Source organism: Bombus affinis, chromosome 12 (genome assembly GCF_024516045.1).
Source record: "Bombus affinis isolate iyBomAffi1 chromosome 12, iyBomAffi1.2, whole genome shotgun sequence".
NCBI lineage: Eukaryota > Metazoa > Arthropoda > Insecta > Hymenoptera > Apidae > Bombus > Bombus affinis.
Window position 1 is genome coordinate 10321388 of NC_066355.1, and position 20490 is coordinate 10341877.

The following is a 20490-nucleotide window of genomic DNA, read 5'->3' on the forward strand; positions in this document are numbered from 1 at the left end:
CAAAGAACAGCAACGATTATTAATTCGTGTTTGTTAACGATGCCGAAGCAATGAAATTACTTCAGTTATACGGTTACCTAACGTGAATTAAATTCATTTAATACGAAATAAACGAGACCAGAACGAAATCTATCTGCAGAGTCCAGAGAAACGAAACATATTGCCATTTACATATCGTTCGAATAAAGTTTACCGCGCCGTGTATAAATTTCAATATGCAAAAATGGCCAAACCGACTCGTATTATCTTTCTTTTGCAATTTATTCAGGGTGTTCGGGATTACGGACCATACAGTGATTCCGGAACCACGTAAATTTAAGGTTTGTATTCCTTTTGACAAATGGCAAGAAGTTTAATTTTTCCAGGATAATATTTTAATAATAAAACGTACACAACATCGACGTACGTGGCATTAATAAAGAGAATAATTATACATCAAATGGATATAATAATAACTTTTGTAAAATTGATATTACATTTAGTAGATATATTTGAATATTTTAGATCAATTATCGCACTGAATTAATTTCTCTTGATTCGATATCAAGCTTTTGAAAGCGAAATGAAAATTTTAATATTATTATTGGTCATTAATTTCGTGATAATGTTATATGCGATATAATGTGTAATTAATATTAATATAAGGTAATAATTATCAGTAATGTTTATGAAATATGCATTTTAAAGATTGCTACGACGATCATGCAAATTTATTGAAAAATAATTAGGAACGAAATGATGTATTAACGTAACTTTGATATTAATGAGCCAGTGTCATCTGAGATTAGTCATCGTTAAAACTCTCACTGATTTGATGACGCAATTTCATGCAGTCGACGAACATAGAGAAAGTCTTTGCATCGTTAAATGAGCATCAGAATATGAAAATGACAGTCGCGGTGATTCATGAATTTTTTATACACTCGTCGAAACGAGACACTGAAATATTACTTCTTAAGTATGTAAAAATTTTTTTACTTCATAAAGTACTATAAATATTCCTGGAATTGAAACGATAAAGCACGAACATAATTTCGAAATAGTATCCACGTAGAATATTTCTCATCCTTGCAACAGCGTTTAATTAGGAAATATGTCCGAACAGTGGTCATACGGTCAGTTTCCTAAATTTAGGTTAAACAAAGCTTCGAATTCAACGAGATCTAAATGAATGTTTTAAAAACGTAGCTGTTACAATTTCGTTTCATCCCATTTTTTTTATTTTTCCAAAAGCTCAAGAGACCATAGTTTTCACACTGGAACATTCCGATAGGAACAAATAGCGTTCAATAACTCTTCGTTAATCAAGTTTCCATTTTCGAAGCGAAGCTTTACGCAGCTGCCTATTTTATTTCGCCTCTTTTTCTCTCTTTCTCTGTAGGACCATGGATCATGTTTGCATAAAGTACGCGGTAAGAAACAGCGAAACAATCGTTCTCGTTCTTTGCAATCTGTAAAGTTATAAACGTGCGTTTAATAAAATCGTTAATCGGTAATATACGGGCAATTTAATGAAAATTGAATGAAAAATTCCGTATTTATGGAAATACATTTCATATATCGAGGATTTATAACAACTAGATCGTAATAGAAACGGATTGACTGATAAAATAATGACGCTGGATGCAAATACGTACTAAAACATTCGTATTTTTAACAGAATAAATATAACACACCAAGCAATTACGTTTAGTGTCGATAGTAGAGTGGCAAATATTTAACACGAAAATCATTCGATCGTGAACAACTCAGAATTTAAATAAATATTCCAACGAATTCCCGATTGTTTGCACAAGTCTGACGCTTTTCACCCTGCGTAGCTGTAAAGTAAATAAAACACATTTTATTTTCATGTTTTATTTGAAAAAGGTTTGTCCCACGATATTTTTAAACACGATCAATTTTATCTTCAAAACACGAATTTTGGAAATATTAGAAGTTCAAATATATTCCATTCTTCGCTATTAAAATGTACTCGTAGTAATCTTTTTGGCGAATGAAACTTTTAAAACTATAAATAATCCGCTCTTTTTTATTCCTACTTTATTTGACACAAATTTAGAAATGACGCGAAACAAGCGTAAAAAATCATTTGAGAAGGAAATTAAAAAAAAAAAAAAAGAAAGGATTACGTACGTGACCTCTGAAACAAAAAACGAAAACTCTGAACGCGACACGTATAGCCATATATACCAATATCCCTCAAAGTTGGAATTGTATCGTTCGTTTTCATTTCTGTATCTACCTGTGCCATCGAATCTTTAAAAAAGTGTTTTTTCGAAATAGTCATGTCCGGTGTGAAGAACTAGCCTACAAAAAAAAAAAAAAAAAAGAAAAAGAAGGACAAAGAATCACCGCGTTACTAGAAATTACTCGTATATAAAATACTCGTGGAAAGAAGGAAATTGACAATAAAAAGGGTCGCGAAGTCTCAGCGAAAACATTCACGCTCGTTAACTCCATTATTCGAAAGAAGGGACACAAGTGGCCATCTCTTGTTCGCCCCGGAACCAGGAAGCGAAAGGGAGGAAGGAAACCTTTAGCACGCGTGTAAAAAGAACAATATTGACCCTCGTTTCGCGAACTTTCCTCAAATTAGGGAGCAGAAACGGAAACAGAAAAGAAACACAGGGTACAAAGAGGAGGCTTAGGGCACGAGCTACGAATAAAGAGACGAGTCACTCGTCTCTCTCTCTTAGTATCCGGAGTAAAAGAAAAGTCTCGATTTACTTTCATCCTCTCTATCGACTACTGTCGGAGCTGTTGCACGCGCGTTTTAGCGCTTCCCTCTCGAACGTTCCCGATTGTTTTTCCAATCTGCCTTACACCGAGTTTCATGCAGATTCGAAATCTTTCGTTTCGCTTTGTTTTTCTTTCCTACGCTTGTCTCTTCCCACGACTTTCTTTGCCCTTTCTTTCTCTTCTCGTGCTCAGCCTGCCGAAACCAGCAGCGACTTATTTTCTTAGCGTCTCGGACCGCTCCGTTCGATTGCTCCGCGTTCCGTTGTTGCGAGAATGTCTCGCGTTTCCAACCGACAGGATTTCAAGTTTGGGAAACTCGCAATTGGACCGCGAACGTTTCATTTCGGGAGCTGGATACGCTTCTGCAACAACGTTGCTGGAGTTTTTTTTTCTTCTTCTTTTTAAGAAATAGCTGTCTGGCACGGAGAAAGTACGTTTAAAGAGGGGAAATGGTTGACGTAGAAGAAAAACGTAGAAGAATATTTTGTGGTTATTGTTATCTTGTCATGTTTGACTTACGATCGTTTTATATTTCTGACGGTAGATTTTCAATTTCTCTTCTGACCACTTAACCTTTTACGCCGGTGTCGTAACACGAACCATAACTTCATTCACGCCAGTACGACGACACAGTTAATTTGCATGACAACCGAAAGCGTGCAACTCCATTGCGAGTGCAATTTGCATCTCTACATGTCGTAATAACCGTTGGTGTGAAAATTATTATTCAGTTTTGTCTCTGTCGATAAAAGATGGGAAGGAATAGAACGTTACCTTTGAAGAAGTAAAACTTTCAAAGCGAAAGTTTCGCTGTAAGAATATATAGCAGCTTTGGTATACGTATCAAAAACTTCTTAGAGCGCAGAGGCTTGGAAAGAGTAGCACACGGCATACCATCGAACAAATTTCGAGATCGAACTTCCCTCTTCGACTTACTCGGCAACGAAACTACCTGTAAATTCGAAAATATCTCGATTCCTGGCATTCGCTCCGATATCGATACCAGCTAGAATCGAGAACATTGTGGTGTTTCGAAATGGAAGCTCTCGAAGGCGGCAAGTGTGTCTGTCCATTACAGCGTGGCTTTAACAAGGGTTGAAAATCCCTTGTTGAAAGTGGAAGGCGAATAAACAGGGACACGCGACCGAGATGTTATCCTGGGTGTGGCGGTGCAAAGTAACCTAGCGAGACATGGAAGGGACTGCGGCAATAAAAGGAATAGAAAAGAGCGAAATAGAATAAAAAGCTGGAAATACAAACTTTCGAAAATGTAATCTCACGCTTGCCGTTCTGGAAATTCACCGGTGAAAATCCTTTTCTTCGCGTGACTGGTTCACCAGCCAGGAACCGGTTGTCGGTGTTTACAAGGAAACGCGGTTAACAGGATCGATTCGATGCAGTTCCTAAAGTTGTGGCTCGCCAGGAGGTGTGTACACGGATCTATGCGAAACGGTGGAGAGAAATGCTGACAATTGTCGTGAAATACAGGCTTATGGAAATAGAGATTGTAGAACTGATTATTTTGTTGCCAGGGTGAGAAGCGACCTAATTTCATACATTCGGTTCACCGAAGATTCCAGGTAACTATACTCTTCGTCGAATTCCTAATCTCAGATATTTATTGAACGACAATGCAACAGAATTTGAAGTTTGAATTTTCGAAGCATCGAGTTTTCAAGCGTTGAAGATGATTTGATATTATTTCGATCGATAATACGATTTTGAAATCGAGCAGTTTTGTAAATCTCGATATAAGATTTTGCGAGTAGGATAACAGGCTGATTAGAGTCTAATGCTCTGAAAATGAAATATGATATTTAATACGGCACGATAATACGTAGCACGGTCGTTTGAAATAGGTAATTTCGATTCTGTTGCTATAGGATATTAAATAAATGAATAGTTATGTGATTGAAAATTAACCTACGAGTAACTTTATCACATAATCGCGTACATTTCAATTTACACGCGATTAACTTCAAGCACAAAAACAGAGCAGTCAACGTTACCTCCATTACAAATAATTAATTCCTATCACTCCCATGTATTCCCCGTTACATACGCGTAAATTATTATAATCGTGCCGTTTACAATTAACTTAATAACAAAATACGATAATAATATTCACATGCCGTTAATTTTAGGCTTAACCGATTAAATATCGCGCTATAAATTTATTGAAATTGTTGAGTGTTCAAATGTAAAGTGTTAGAAATGCACAGGAATCCGAAATTTTAAAAATTGTCTTCAAAAATTTCAGATTCCGCAGATTAAGATTCTTACAAACTCTCCTAGACTCGAAATCGCATAAACTCACGAAGATGTTTCAGTTTCTCGTAGAAAAACCCAAGGTTCTAAAAAAAGACAAGAATTCCCACCCAAGATTTTCCAAACTGTATACTTCGAAAAGATCAGTATTTCTTGAAACTAAGCCAATATCGACCACAAACTGTATCCAACGACGATAAACGTTTCGTCCTCGGCATCGCTGGCGCGTTTATTCGGTTCGTTTGGTCAAAATTCCATCGATAAAGCTCAATTTATGAAGAATCGGCCAAGTATCCAACGTATATATCCGCGAACACAATGGCAGCCGATCGAAGTGCAAACGATTGGTCTCCAACCGTGGGATTATTATATTGTCAACAATCGGACGGAACGATTTCTCGTCGCAAGCCACCTCGTTCCTTCGTCCGCGGCTGCGACACCCCCATTTCCTGGTAAAATGGAGGGAACCGTTGTGTCTGGAGTAGCCACACGTGTCTGCCAGCGAGGGAAAAGTGTCTGTTAGAACGAACGAACGACTGCCAGAAACGTACGTGGCGAAGTGGTTCGTTCGGTTTTTAGTGGCCGTTACCATCGACGACACTTCACGCGTCTGAGAAAGAAAGAGAGGAAGGTTTTTTCCACGTGGACGGCTCGAGGAAAATCCTCGATCGATGTAACTGGATAGAAATTGTTTTCTTTTGACTGGCTGGAAATACGCCGTGGATAATGGTCCCTCGGTACGTGGCGTTTCCTGAGTTTTCTGAAGTTCGCGAAGTCTCTGGGTTTGCGATAGAAGAGGATATTGATGTGTGTTTGTGAAAGAAAGGGAGTAAGTGAATTTCCACTGTGTGTATGCATCTCGTGTGTTTTGGCCACCGTCAAAGGAATATAGTTGGAAAAGACTTTGTTTTGAGATAGAGTAAGAGTAATATATGTGTAATGAAGATTACAACTTAATATCGTGAGATGTTCTAAATTGCCTACTATAAATCTAATGGTAATACCACAGTCTGATGTAAACCAACATCGTTGATACGTCAGGAATTACCTGCCTTGCATCACGCACAAGTTCCATTATGATACATTTACTCGAAAATAGTTAACGTTGCCACTTAATCATCTTTTACTGAACCTTCGAAATCTAAATGTAACAATCTACTACTGAGATACGTGGTAGCAATATCAGTAATTCTACTCGAACGTACTGGGTATGGGGAGAACGTACGAGGTAAAGTGATATATTAATATACTTAAATTTGGCTAATTTCGGGTCGAACAAGAGTAAATATAGAATAAATGGTTCTCGCAAGATGCTTTATTTAGCAAAATAAATTTGAAAACGTATCACGTGCGTCCATTAGGCCAGTTCTTAACTAAATATATTTAAATTTTATTTTACATTCAAGATTTATTTTTGTACGTACAACATACTTACTTGATAAATTTTCAAACTCGATTTCCTCAGAAATTTTCCATTTATTTTTTCATCTACGATCACTCTCTACGCAACTGTACTATCAGCTACGTATCACCTACTACAAACGAATACAGCGTACAAATACTTTCTGTAGCCACTGTATACAATTGCACGCTGTATAGCGGTAGATTTTTTTCCATAAAAAAGCTTTTGCCAATTTCCTGCTCTTCGTCGTATTTCCATCTCCAAAGGAATTCGCTGTACATATTCTACCAGTAAAGCAACAACAATCACGCCTAGAGTTCCAGAAACATATTCAACCTGTCTTCGTTCAGCCGGTCATCCAGATACATCGAGAAGACGCCCATTGCCTTCTCGCAAATCCTTGGAACCGCATCGAACGTGCACACGCATATAGTCGCGGCTCGAAGCGAGCTTTTTTGCGAAGCTTTTCGCTTCGAGGATCTTTCCTTTTCACCGCTCCTCTCAGACCTCACTTTCATCGTTCCGTCGTGTGTAACTATCTCGAATTCTGCGCTCGATCCCCCGATACGATATAGTCGGTCGACGACTACGACGACTTCAGACAATTTCTGAGATTGCGTGCACCGCGAAAGTTTTCCCGGCGAGCCGCAAACACGGCCGCTTATCGCGAACAATTCTGATTCGTGTCGCGATACGCGTCTCCCTGTCTCTCAGCAGGGCTGCGTAACCGCGGCAGAGAGTTTGAGAACAGAGAAAGGAAATGATTACTCTCCGCCGAAATTGCTCTTCAGGCCAGTATCTCGCCGACGATTCTTTGGAAGTAATCGATTTACAACACGGAAGAATATCGTCGCGATTGGAAAATTTGTACAGGAAAAGGGAATGTCATTAACGTTGCTAACATCTATTTTTTATTTGCAAAATGTTGGTCGTGATTCTCGTTCGCTTTACGGATACCTACTTTCTGTGATCCATTAATTAATATGTTGATGTTAGTTCAATAAGCAGATTAATCTTTCCATTAGAAGAGTCTACCCATTCTTGTCTTTCTTTTTTTCAGTAGAAGTTACGATCTACTAGATGTTTAATTATAATTCCTGATTTTAATAACCAGCGATTAACAAATCGAATAAGGTTCAATATCACAACTACCAAAGCAATTGTTTTCAAAATTTTTGGTGTTAATTTTTGACGTTAAGATTATTTACGTGTAAGAGTTCACAAAGACAGTATCGACGTCAAATACGGAGGAACCATGAGTCGGATATAATGCTCGATCGAAGGGGATCTATTCCTCCTTGTTGTATAACGCGGAATCGTGTAAGCTCATTGTAACCATGTTCTCCTATGTCTCATAGACGGTTAAAGTAGGTCAGGCTGCTATTCTAATATTTCACATGCGAACGCTAAATCACGTATCGATTAGAGAGATCCGCTGAAGGCAGAACACGCTTTTCTATCGTCCCGTTCTAATTAAACGTCGCATGCTGTTATGTTCAACACGCGAAATACAATGTGTTCCATTTGCACGAATAACGATGAAATTCGTCGATAGTGCGTAATTTTTCTATTACGTACATTTGCTTGTGTAAAAAACGACGCGAAGAAGGAATGCAAGATAAAAGGACTACTGCGAATATTAAAGTTTATACGAAAGATCGAAATATTCGCGTGCAATGTCAAAATGGAAGCCAAATTGTCGTCATTCGTACGTGATCATTCAAACTAATTAAATTCCTCGGGGAAATGTCATGGATTTCAATAAAACAACCACATTTCGCAGCACAAAGGAATATACTATTATGATTGATTATGATATCCGTCCATTTTCACGATCGATCATTTTCGCGATATTTCGGTGATCGAAGAAATATTATATATTTAAATAAATATTCCAAATAGATATCCTAAAATCATAAAATCAATATTTTATCGATAAATAATATTTTGATAAACAAAACATTGTTTTTCACGAAACTTTCATTCTTCGTTTCATTGAAATCCTCTCGGAACTCGTCCGATGGTCTTGCAAGATACTTCAAGAGCGATCTGGATCCTGATCGCAAAATTATCGCACGATTGCGCCCGCGACACGCATCTGATACGCATTAAACTTGCAAAACCTTGTTAACACGACACTGTATTCGTAGGTGCATCAGGATTCGCGCGCATCCGCTCGTGGGACGCGAGTTGCGTCGTCGCCGAGAAATTCGTAATTCAGTCGTGTGATCACCGGGGCTTGTTTAATTGAAATACGCCAACAAAATTGCCCGTCTCTCGGGCACCCTATGAAGCGGAATTTAATCTCATTGCCGACGCGACTAGTCGCGTATTATCCGCGTAACGAGCCGCGGAATGAAACAATTTCGTTCCACCAAGGTGGAATCGCCTGGGGCTTACACGCCCTTCCACTGGATTTCGTTTAGGTTTAGACGAGCCTGCGAGCATATTATCGTCTTCTATCGCCTCCAATATTCGATATTAATGGGTCGACGGAATAAGTCAGAAGTCTATTTATGATCAAATCAAATCGAATGACTTGGAACACTGATCGATCGACGATCGTATTAGGATGCAATTGAATGATTCCAAATGGAACTCGGAAACGAATTTCTATTTCTATTTAGGAACAAAGATCTATCTAGAAACCCCGTTGCTAGCTTATGTAGTAGATAGAAAATAATTACATAATAGAAACTTGAATGGGCGTGGTTAGCTATAGAAATCTTAAACGATGGTAATTATTTAATAATACTAAAATAGAGTAAAAAGTAAATATATAGATTAAAATAAATTAAATAATTGAATCAATTAAAGGTTAGAAGTAGAAAAAAAATCTAGCACTGAATAATTAATCGATTCGGAGAACAATTTAATTTCTGAGTCCAGTCGGAAAATTAACCTACTCCGTCAGCCACAAGTATTAAGATATCAATTCATTCCACTCATTGGAAAATTCTATCAAACTTTACCTTGTCTAATATCTTAATTATGTTAACGAAATAATATATTTATGATAAAGTACATAGAAATTAAAAGGGTGTATACCAAACGTTAGTAAATATTCTGATACCTTTCCGCTAATAATATGTAGAAGAATGTCGTAACGCCGTTGTACCTTTCTCGCGCGAGGGAATCGTTTGAAGAACGTTTTCAAGCTTTGTTGTTGATTAATTAAATTCGTTAAGCTGAATTGGTATACTCTCAAACGCCTGTTGCCATAGTATAATCAAAAGTTTCACCGCAAACGAAATTTCCTTGGATGATTTACTTTGGTTAATGAAATCCCGGCCGGGTGATGTATTACTCAATTACTTCGAGTAAGTTAATTTATGGGTGTATCTCCTCCCACACGTTGCTTTACTACACCGCAAATATGTCTTTAGTAAATATTTCGTGGCGTTCACGGTTTTGTCGTCGTAAATCTTCTTCGATGCGAGACGTTCTATTAAGTCTTTCTAATCTGTCGTCAACCCTATCTCGCCCCTTCGCCAACCTCGAAAATACAAATTGCTGATTTTTGCGTTAATTAAGGTCGAAAGTTCGTAAGGAAGCAAGTTTCTCCATCAGCCAGATTTTAACTGAATTAATAAAAGTTTCAACGTGAGACGACTGATTAATCGAGTTTGTACTTCTTATCGTGTTCTACTGCGTAACCCTGTTTCGAGGATACTTTATCAATCCCTTGAAACTTGCTATTTTAACGACGCGTCACTGTTAAATCGCTTATCGAATTTGCAGAAAGTACGAAGTGAGAAATCATTGAAATTCACTCTAAAATTGGATTTCACCTTGTCGGTAAATTATCTTCCAATTAAATATAAAAACTCAAATAGTTGTTCAGGCCGATGAGATTTGCTCATTCGCGGTATTTAATTGAAACATCGGGAATAATTTTTTAATTGTCAGTACAATCTCCTTTCCGAACGATATTTTATTCGTATTGCATCGCGAGTAAAGAAAAATTTGTTAAACGATCTAATTTTCAAAGAGATACTTATCATTCACTTTCTCCGATTTAATTAAGATTATTCATTGCATTATTCTATCTTACACGTAGCGAGAGAACGCGAACAATTGCGTGATCGAACGTCTCGTTAAGGTTTCCCACGTTAAATGAAGACAGGGTAACGAAAGGCCGATAATTGTAGAGGGAATCGATTACTAAATAACACAGGAAAACGGGAAGTTGAACCGAACAAAATACCCAGTTCTTTCTCGGAATCGTGTTTTATTCTTTGCTAGACTATTTTATTTGCCAAACATGTTTCCTATTCCATTACCGCCGCCTTCGCTTCCTCCTTAAGATGTCTGACCTAATACGTTCCTATTTCACTGCACGCAGAGAAATCGATATTTCACACTAGCCTCACCGAATAATAATTGTGGAATTAATATTTCGTCTGAATAATCCGGATCCATTTATAACAAAGATTCACGTTTAAACTATATTTCAGATCGAACCTAAATCTTCCGAATATCCCACTAATTAATTGTTATTTTATGTTTCAGGTGAAACTATGCGGTGATATCAGAAGGAATCCAACCAGAGAACATACATATCAACTCATATCGTCTCTATCGAACGACCACAAACATCGACCAAACTGACAAAGCATATCAAAGCAAGATGGAGGCTCAGCGATGATTCTGCCTCGTTCAAGGCATATCACATGTCGATGGAGCGTGATCGACGAAACTCTTCATCATATTCTGTTTTAATTAAACCTTCCTATAAACATTACACCGAGTTAACGAACAATTAAACCGACCTGTCAGAAGAAACCACCCCTGCTCTTCGTAACCAAGAAAACTCGAGAGAAGACAAGATAGAACAGAGTGAGAGAATGTTGCTGAGGTAACGCGACCTCTCGAGCCGGCTGAACAGCGATCTTTAATCGAACCGTGCTCGAACAACGAAGGTATAGCAGGCGAAGAAGAGTTGTGGATACTAAACAAGCCCAGGTCCATAGACTGAGAGTCAAGCATGGGTTTCCCCAGGAGGAGATCACTGTGGTTGAAAGTGGCCATTCTAGCCACGGCGGTCTGGGTCACCGTGTGCTTCCTCCTGTACACGGAGGACCGTGCCAACGCAGCTGTACAAGGCTTGGCACCGTCCGGCGTCGCGGCGCCTCAAATGGCTAATGGTTTCGTACCGGCAGCAGCGGCTCTCAGGAAAGAGACGCCGTTCAACGCGCAGCCCAAGGCAAAGATTCAAGCCGGCCCGGAGCAAGGTAATTAATCGCTTGTTTATGCAAAGATGGGGTGAAAAAGAGATTTATTTATTTTTTATTTTGAGATAAGAAGAGAAATTCGGTGCGCGCGTGATCAGGGAAAAATAAAGGGTTTAATGGAGTGGAACGGAGGTCAGGGTTTGGTTTAGAAGAGGAATGTTTGGCGAGGAATTTCAAACCTTCAGATTCCTGTTGAGTGTTATAACGCCATATACGGAAGGTTCCGTCTGGCCAGGTTTACGCCACGATCGACTCAATCGCTATTTTTCAGAAATGGAATTTTAACGTTACGAATGTTAGCGCCGCCCACTCAGAGCAATTTAACACGAGCAATTTAATGGAGTTGGAATAACGTGTGTTCTTAACTTCTCTTCTACGTGTCTCAAACTACGTGTTTCCGCGACACGATTCGCGCCCTCTCGAACATTCCACAAGGGTGTGCGTTCCATCACCTCGACGCACATCCCCTGGTAACACTACACCTCGGTCGCCTTCCAAGACTACAATGCGCAATGGAAAGGAAGATACAAGGTATTAAGAATACTGAAATAACGCATTTTTGGCTGAATCTCAATCGTACCTCGGAGAATCTCAGTCATATCTCGGAGAATTCCGATCGTACCTCAGTAGAAATCCAGTCATACCTCGGAAGAGTTCAGTTAAATCGCTATCTCTCTGTCAATCTCTTCACGCGTCGCGAAACCGTTTAAGTATCGTCATACTCGTCATAAGATAACGTCATACACATACCACTAGTGCGTAAATATCTATCGGTTCTATCTCCTTTAATTGCGTATCACGATGATGAACAAAATTGGCTATAATTCTTGACCGAACGCGCACCCTTTCGCTCGATTCTATAGTTCCTTCGTCAATTCTTCGTTTTCAATGTCTGATATCGTTTATTCCTCTGCTACTACGAATCTTCTCTTCATCTTCGTAGAGGCTTGGCAATGCATAGCGTCCAAACTGGTACACGCATAATTCCTGTTCCTGTCGTTTCTCAAACCTTCTCTTCACAGTTTCACTTCTTCTTTCCCGCCTTTCTTCTTTCATATATTCTTCTGTCTTATATTTAAACATACTTAGTTTCTTCCTAGACACCTCCTGTCTTCTATCGAATCTTCCATCCACCGTCATCCGTACCAAACTCCATCTGGCTAGTATTACCTCCTTGCGTCGTGAAATTATCGTCGCAAATATAACTCGAGGATAAAAAGAGCTGTATCTTTTCTGGGTCCCTTGGCGGCATTCAGTCGGAACAAAGAACGGCCGACGTACAAAAGGTTGCAACCGGAATTTCGAAAGAGAGCCGAAGGAAAAGATGGGAGGGAGGTTGATGCACGAGGGTAGTTTCACTGCGGCGAAGTTCGTAGCGGCCTGCACGCCGCTCTAAAGCAATTTGTCGTGCTCTTTATTGCCGCATCGCGCACACCGGGGCCTGGCTCGCTCGGCCAGGATGAAATTATTTCCAGGACGAGGGCAAGGCGGCGCGAGGAGAAACTGGGTGAACTCTCGAGCCCCGTACTGCCGCCATTTTACCGATGCCCTGGCTGCCAATATGACGCAGAAAAATAAAAGTCGAGTTTGTGCCGGAAAGCTCTTAGGGAAAGAGACAGCCACGGACTCGAGATACGTTCTGAAAATTCAATTCACACCGTCTTCCGTTTCTTACCCTCGTTTCTGCATCGACCAACCCCTTTGCTCTCGTTTTTGTATTTCCTTTCTTTGCCGTGTGTCGTTACTCGCGCGAACTGGAAATTGCGCTTGGGGGATGATTTCGTTTTGGAATCGATGGGTGAACGAGACGCGAACGAGCCAAGTACTGGGATAAGTATCAACCGCATTTTTTTTTTCTTTTTTGAGGAATAAATTTGTTTATATGTTTAAGATTGTTAAGGGTTGTTTCATTGTATCGTAGTTTTATTGGTTGTGTTTTTGATACATCGATTGTCTGATTATTTTCATTGTCATGGACCGTCTCCTTGAAGATATCAATGAATCGAGTAATTGTATATCATCGTATTATATTAAATAACAGATATGTTGCGATACGTGTGATTTTCTAGCGTAAAATTTGGATTTCAATGTGCAGGGAAAGTTTAAGTAATTTCTCTCATTAATTGACTAGCGACACTTTCCCCACATCGAGGTAGAAATTTCATGCCGAGAACGCTGTCTGAAATGGACGAATTAATTTATCTTGTTAATGAGCTACAGACAAGTTTCGGAATTATTACTACTCGCAGAGTTATTAGTCTCATTTAGAACATGAATCTGCAAGAGCTGGTATTACAATTTCACACGAAAGCCACGCAGAACAAATCGGTATTAATTTCAAAATTTGTAAGATGAAACTTTCTCTTCTACGCTTATGGGAGTTAAAAGGAAGTACGTCGTAGAAATTTTTAAAAAATTGTTAAAAGTACAAACCTTTGTTTTGAACCTGCAGTTCGTTCTCATCTAGCTAACGGGAAAAAATTATTTGTTGAATTATTATTTTACCGTGTTTTCTTTGTTTTTCAGGCGGCGGTGTGCTCGTTGCTCCCCGGGAACAAGATCCGAGCGCGCCTGGAGAGATGGGAAGACCCGTAATTTTGCCAACGAATTTGACTGCCGAAACTAAAAAACTCGTCGACGACGGGTGGCTAAACAACGCGTTCAATCAGTACGTTAGCGACCTGATTTCCGTTCATAGAACACTGCCTGACCCCCGGGATCCATGGTGAGTCGAACCATTCTGCATGTTAATTTTCTTCCAACCTTCGCAATATTTTTTGTTACGTGTATTTCATACGTTTGTTAAAATATAAAAAATATTGGAAATTACAGAAAGAAGCGATACCGTGTTTTAGTATATATCCGAGGATCGTAGTACAATATATTTTACTATCGTCGAGTGAAATTTATTCAGATTGAATTTTTTATAGTGATTTTTAATACTGCATGTCTTCGTGATATAGAGCAGAATACAGGAAAAAGTTATTCTGTAAATTTCGTAGATTTATAGGAATAATATTTTGTAATGGCTCATAAAGTTTGCGACGGTGTACATCCAATAAATACATCGACGATAACATTTTATTGAAATTAGTCACATCACATGTTAATAGACTGGCAGGGAGATGTGTATTAACCAAAGAGGATCTCTTTTATGTTTGTTCGTAAGGGTATGAAAAAGATTTAGGATATTAATTTGTATTTGAGAAACAAAGGCTGTTTGAAGATTTAGTTATATTTTGGTTAGGTAAGGTTTAGCGTTTTTAATTCCGGAACGAAACGTCCTTGTGACATCTTAGTGAAGATCTTTCGAAGTCTTCGCTTCTTACGCTTTCGCTTCTTGAAAGAATTTTCCTTATAGAAAGAATCTCTTCTCATTTAAGAATTCCGTCTCTTGACAATAACAAACAATAACAGAATTGATCCGCTTAAAAGATAATATCGGAGATGCTATAAATATCGAGCTCTAAGACTTCATGTGATCACGGAAATACGTTCATAATTGCCGCAAACAATATAATTTTCACATACTATTAATTTCACCGCGTGGAATTATTTTTCCATTTTTTAATTCACTAACAACAAGCGTATAATCGGTTGACAGTGAGGACAGTGGGAAGATGCAGTAAGATATAAATTCCGAAATTAAATAACAAATTACATCCGATAGAACCTCGAGGAAAATAATCCGATAATAGAATTAACTTCAACGACGTATTATTGTTGAATTCTTGGCGGACAAGTCGGGCCAACAGAGTTTTCGTTTCCTTAATATTTCAACGGATCTTAAAATTACAGTCGTATCCCAAAGGAGCACGGTGCCAGTCGAGGGAATCTCGGAAAACACGAGATAATTTAGCGCGGACGAACGCAACGGGATTAAAGTTGTTCCTTCGTTATTATTTAATTAAATTAGCCAGCAATACGTTTTAGTTCGAGCTATGTCAGACATCGTATTTTACCACTGCGCAAAGTTTTCTCCTACGCGACGGTCCGAATGAAATACGAAAAGAATTCTCCAAGGTTTTTCGGGGGTTGAATAACGTAATAAAAGGAAAGTACATGTACGTCGCGCCTTATTCGCGTTCCGAGGAAAAGATGGTAGCCTTCTCCTGCCCATTTGTATGTTTCGAGACGTCCTCGTAACGAGACGTTATTGCAACTTCTTGTTAACAAATTGCGAGAATTACTTATTCGTTGGCGCGTGGAAAGCATTTTCAGAGACGCAGCTGAACGAACGACATAGATTGCAAGTTTAAGTGAATCGTAATTGTAATTTGCTGACTAATTTGTCGCATAGAAGCACGTAATGAGACGATAACCGAGACGAATGATTATTTGGAGATTCAATTGAACGCGATCCTAAGCGAAATTTATTTTATTGGATGCTAAATTAATTTGTGAGACGAACCGCGCGGTTTAAAAACAGCCGACTTTTTATTTCCAAAATTAATATAAGACGCGTAAAAATCACTTATCTCCGCCTCTTCGATATGAAAAAGCCACTATAAAATACAATCTGATAGATAATAATCTAACACAAGAGCTATTAAATTACTCGAAAGACATCTTAGAAATTAAAAGAGAGAGAAATTCGAGAAAAGGAAATAAAAGATAGGGAAGGAAGGTTTAGACGCGTATCTATAGCGAAACAGTTCCCTTTCCATAATATCGGGGCGTCAATCGGCGAACAGGAAACGTCCTCGTGGCACGTGAGATCCGTACATCACAGTCGGAAAGGTATAGAATCCTCTATATCGAGATTTGACGAAACATCAAAAAGCACCGGGCGATTTATCGCTTTCGAAGTGGATTCCACGAAGCGTCGTGTGGGATCGTTCTTCATAATTCCGCCATAAATCTCGTAACTCGACCGGACGATTTATTTTGCAAAGCAGGGAGCCTACTGGGTACGTAGGTTTATCTGCGCGACGATCAGAACCGGTGGGGTCCCCTACCGAAATATGTTCCGCGGCGATCGTAAATTCTCGGTAAAAGTTGGGTGGCTCGTGGCGGTGCTCGCAGGCAGCGGCGAATTAACTCCATGAATATTAATTACAATTTACATGATATTAACCGACATTATCAGGACACGTGGGCGAAGTTCGCGAACGACCATTGGCGCAGGACACCGCTGCCTCGAACTAAGCCAAACGGTTTCAAAGAGAAGTAACGAAGAGAGTACGCTGCTGTCAGCGAACAGGTGGCCCTGATTTGCAGCCCGTTGCATACCGTTAAGCCAATCGACGGTCGCGCTAATGTTCCACCTCGATTAGCGAGTCGATGAAATTTTGACGAAGCCAAGTTTTTTGGTTGGAGACCGTGAAGTGCTAGAACGTGGTTTTTGGAGTGTAATATGGGATGGGAAGTTGGAAGCGTGCGGTGAAACGAGGGTAGATACGGTGTTCTGTGTTTTATGAGACTGAGCATTCGCGTGGGTTAGGGTACATAATGTAGCAAGGGATTTTCACAGCAACATTTTGCTTATTCTCTTTTTGGGTTAGGTCATGAAGGAAACGCGTTTTATTTTTAAACGAAGGTTTTCACGGTTTAAATGTTTCAATGTTGCTGAATGAAAAAATTGAAAATTTGAGGATTCAGGGATTTTAAGATTCGAGTGACTGAAAATTAATAAATTTAGAGATTTGCGAGTCGAAAGATCAAAAAATTTGGAAGCGTGATAATTTAAAGATTTGCATGCTCTCCCTTATCACTCATCGATACTTTCTACCTAGCGAAATGTATTCAACCTCGACCTCGATTAATGAACAAATTCACCTGAAAAGGTCCCGTTTCCGCGACCGCACGATTCGTGAATATTCAATCAGCTAGCTACCGACATATTCATTAAGTCACAGGAAGAGAAAGTTTATCTGTAACAGATCGTTTAATTGATTTCACGGCTCGGCTAAGGTTCAAAGACGAATCCCCGCTTCGTCATCGGGACACGGGTTTATCGCTGCTCCTCCAGCAACTCCCTCAATTATGCAAAACAAACTCGAAAGGGTCTTTTCGTAAATAAAACGTACGAGTGTTCGGAAAAGGAGCGGCGACGAAGCCTTAAAAATCGATACGAGTGACTTTCCATCGTGGAATAGCCAGTTCCCTGAGGAATTTTCGAATATTTGAAGAAAAATGGAAAGGTGGAGAAATTTTTTTATTGGTGAGCTCGCGTCTACGATTTGCAGTTACTCGCATAACCGATCGAGCGTCTTTAAGAGCAAAATAGCTTTTTACAAATTAGACCAAGCGACTTGAGTTTCTTTCTGAGAAGTTAGAAGGATTAGTTTACCAGATAACGCGAGAGACCTTTTTAAAACATTTTTACTCATCATTTTGCAACTTGTAAATTGTCAAAAAAAAACTCAGCCGTTTGTTTCAATTTCAAAAAAGATACTCTGTTTTAAAGAGTGTTTGATCACTTATGTAGACAACCGTACATGTCCGTGGCGACATTAAATTAAATTAAAAATTAATAAAGCGGAATCGGTATGGTAATCGGAATAATACCTCGTTTCCATACTGTAACAAACAAATTCAATATAAATTGAATAACATAATTGCATTCATAATTAACGCAATAGTCAACTATGAAAGAAACGCCACATCGGAAATTAAAAATTTAAATCCAATAAACATTTCCACTGTGTAGGGACTTCGTTTATATAAATACAGAATGCAAGCATTCTTCGAACCAGTTACCGCGAAAACAAGCGAAGGAATTCACGCAGAAACGAACAACGGACAAAAACTCGAAACCGACATACCATAGTTAATTACGTGATATCTATACAAACTCGTTTCATGGCCGCGACTGTTTTGAATTTCAATATACGTTTCGACGTAGCGTGGAATAAACGCGAGTTCGTCTAGAAAATTGCGAATTTCCCTACCACTCGTTCCATCTTCTCGCGTCGTTCTTTCGTTCTGTATCTCTCGCTCTCTCTTTTCTCTTTCCTCTTTTTTTTTTTTTAATTTCAATTACATCGTGCCAAGCGAACAGCGGTTGCCGCAGTACAGTAGAAATATGCGAGGTGGCCAGAAAGAAACATGGAATTTTCTGCTGAAAAAGACCAAGCCGCGAATCGTCACGAGAGGATGAGTTCAAATGAAATTACGATTTATTTCTTCTTATTTTCTTAACTCCTCTTTCTTTCCTCGGCCAATTAATATCGTTCGATCGACGCATAGAAAACGTAGATGTTCGTTGGTATTATTCGATTACAATAGAGTACAAGGCGCGAAACTTTCATTGAAATTGCACCGTGAAACAATTGACTCGAAGTCGTGCTTAATTTAATCAGACACTTTCTCGAGATCTTCTACTAATTAATGCAATCATAATTGATAGGAGATAAGCGAAGTTTTTGCGAAGTGGGCGCTTTTACAAGATTAACTTTTTCTTTCAATGTCTAATAATGAAGAATTGGAATCTGTTTCGCGCTTCGCGTAGATAGGGGCATCGTGTCATTTTGCTTGTTTCAATTATACACCATCGTACGATTCTACGCCTTTGTCGTATTAGATTCCTCAAATTTTCCGAGGCGTAAAGAGAGAAGGAAGGTTTAGATATTGCGACTGTAAAAGTAAAATTTTCATTTTATCTGTCTATCGTAAAACTCGAAGCTTTCAAACTTTTTCTGAATTTTTCCCTCGAAAGCTTAAACCTTCTTCAATCTTCAAATAGCCTTGCATCAGCATAAAAGTGTAATATTCAGTACCTTTACGTTATAATCAAAGTTACGATTATATTCATCGTTTACGCGATGCGACAACCGAAAGCAATCTTCTTCACTCGAGTTTCATAACGTTTACCACTCTCGGAATTGTTTATTACTACAGCCATGTGATAGGATCGCGTAGAGCTTGCCATCCAGGCTTTCTCTCTTGAATGACAAGTTGCTCGTCCCATTACCAACATCTTTCTCTTTCTCTCTGCCTTCTTCTTTCTTTCTAAGGTCGACTCGCGTCTCTTTACCTTGCGACGTTGCAACGAGAAAAGAAAATTGGCAATGATACACGCGGATTTAGCCAGAGAGGGACAGAAAGGGAAGAAAGAGATGGCTGACTCGGTTAACGAGAAGTTATGAACACGACTCGTCCAGCAGTAATTTCGCCATTGCTAAGAACAGTTTTTATTGTTCGTACCGTAATTCTCGAGTCTGTTACGCGAGGACCTATGTACTTCGTGTTCCACTGTTGCAAGTTATCGTTGCGAAGCGGTTGTTAGCGTTGTTTAATGCAGGCAGATGATCCTTCTTTTACTCTCCATTTTGCGACATTAGGCCAATAATTCCGTCAAGACTCCGGCTTTATGCGCAATTTTCTGCTACCCTGTTCGAGAGTCGCTTTCATTGCGGTTGTAAAAATTTAAATGGATAAAAATGGAACCGAGTACGAGAGAAAAATGTAATATCCTTTACGTTTCGCGAATATAAAAAAAAAAAAAAATATTAAGAGTATCAATTATGCGGATTAATGTATTCACGTAACAACTCAACCAACATTGTTCGTTTCTCGCAAAGCATCTTACTGTAATACAAACATCTTAATCTAAATTGTTCTCAGCTAGGGGAGAGTCTGTTCATTCGACGCATGCCCAGTGTTTAGAACCTTGAAAGCCTTTGCGGCCTCTCTCTCTCGATCATTTTATTTTCCAGGAGTAACTTCAAAGTAGCATTCATGTGGCTTCTGACCATTTCTCTTCTTTCTGCTTTGAAATTTTAGATATTTTCCTGCGGAAAAGCTAAGAGAAAAATTAGCTGAACCTCCCTTAATTTAATTGCAGTTGTCAATATATTGAACTCAAAGATAAAAACAATCTGATCTGTAATGATGGACGAC

General features: G+C 39.0%; 1 protein-coding gene across 5 annotated transcripts in view; it reads left to right on the plus strand.

Annotated features, from left to right (window-relative positions):
* LOC126922371 (putative polypeptide N-acetylgalactosaminyltransferase 9) overlaps positions 1 to 20490 on the plus strand; it is a 294734-nt gene that overhangs the window by 194679 nt on the left and 79565 nt on the right. For all 5 annotated transcript variants that reach the window (XM_050734913.1, XM_050734912.1, XM_050734909.1 and 2 more), the window contains 2 exons: positions 10925 to 11646; positions 14173 to 14371. In XM_050734913.1, coding sequence (XP_050590870.1) covers positions 11400 to 11646; positions 14173 to 14371 — 446 coding nt within the window. In that variant the 5' untranslated portion in view covers positions 10925 to 11399. The remainder of the gene's footprint in view (positions 1 to 10924; positions 11647 to 14172; positions 14372 to 20490) is intronic.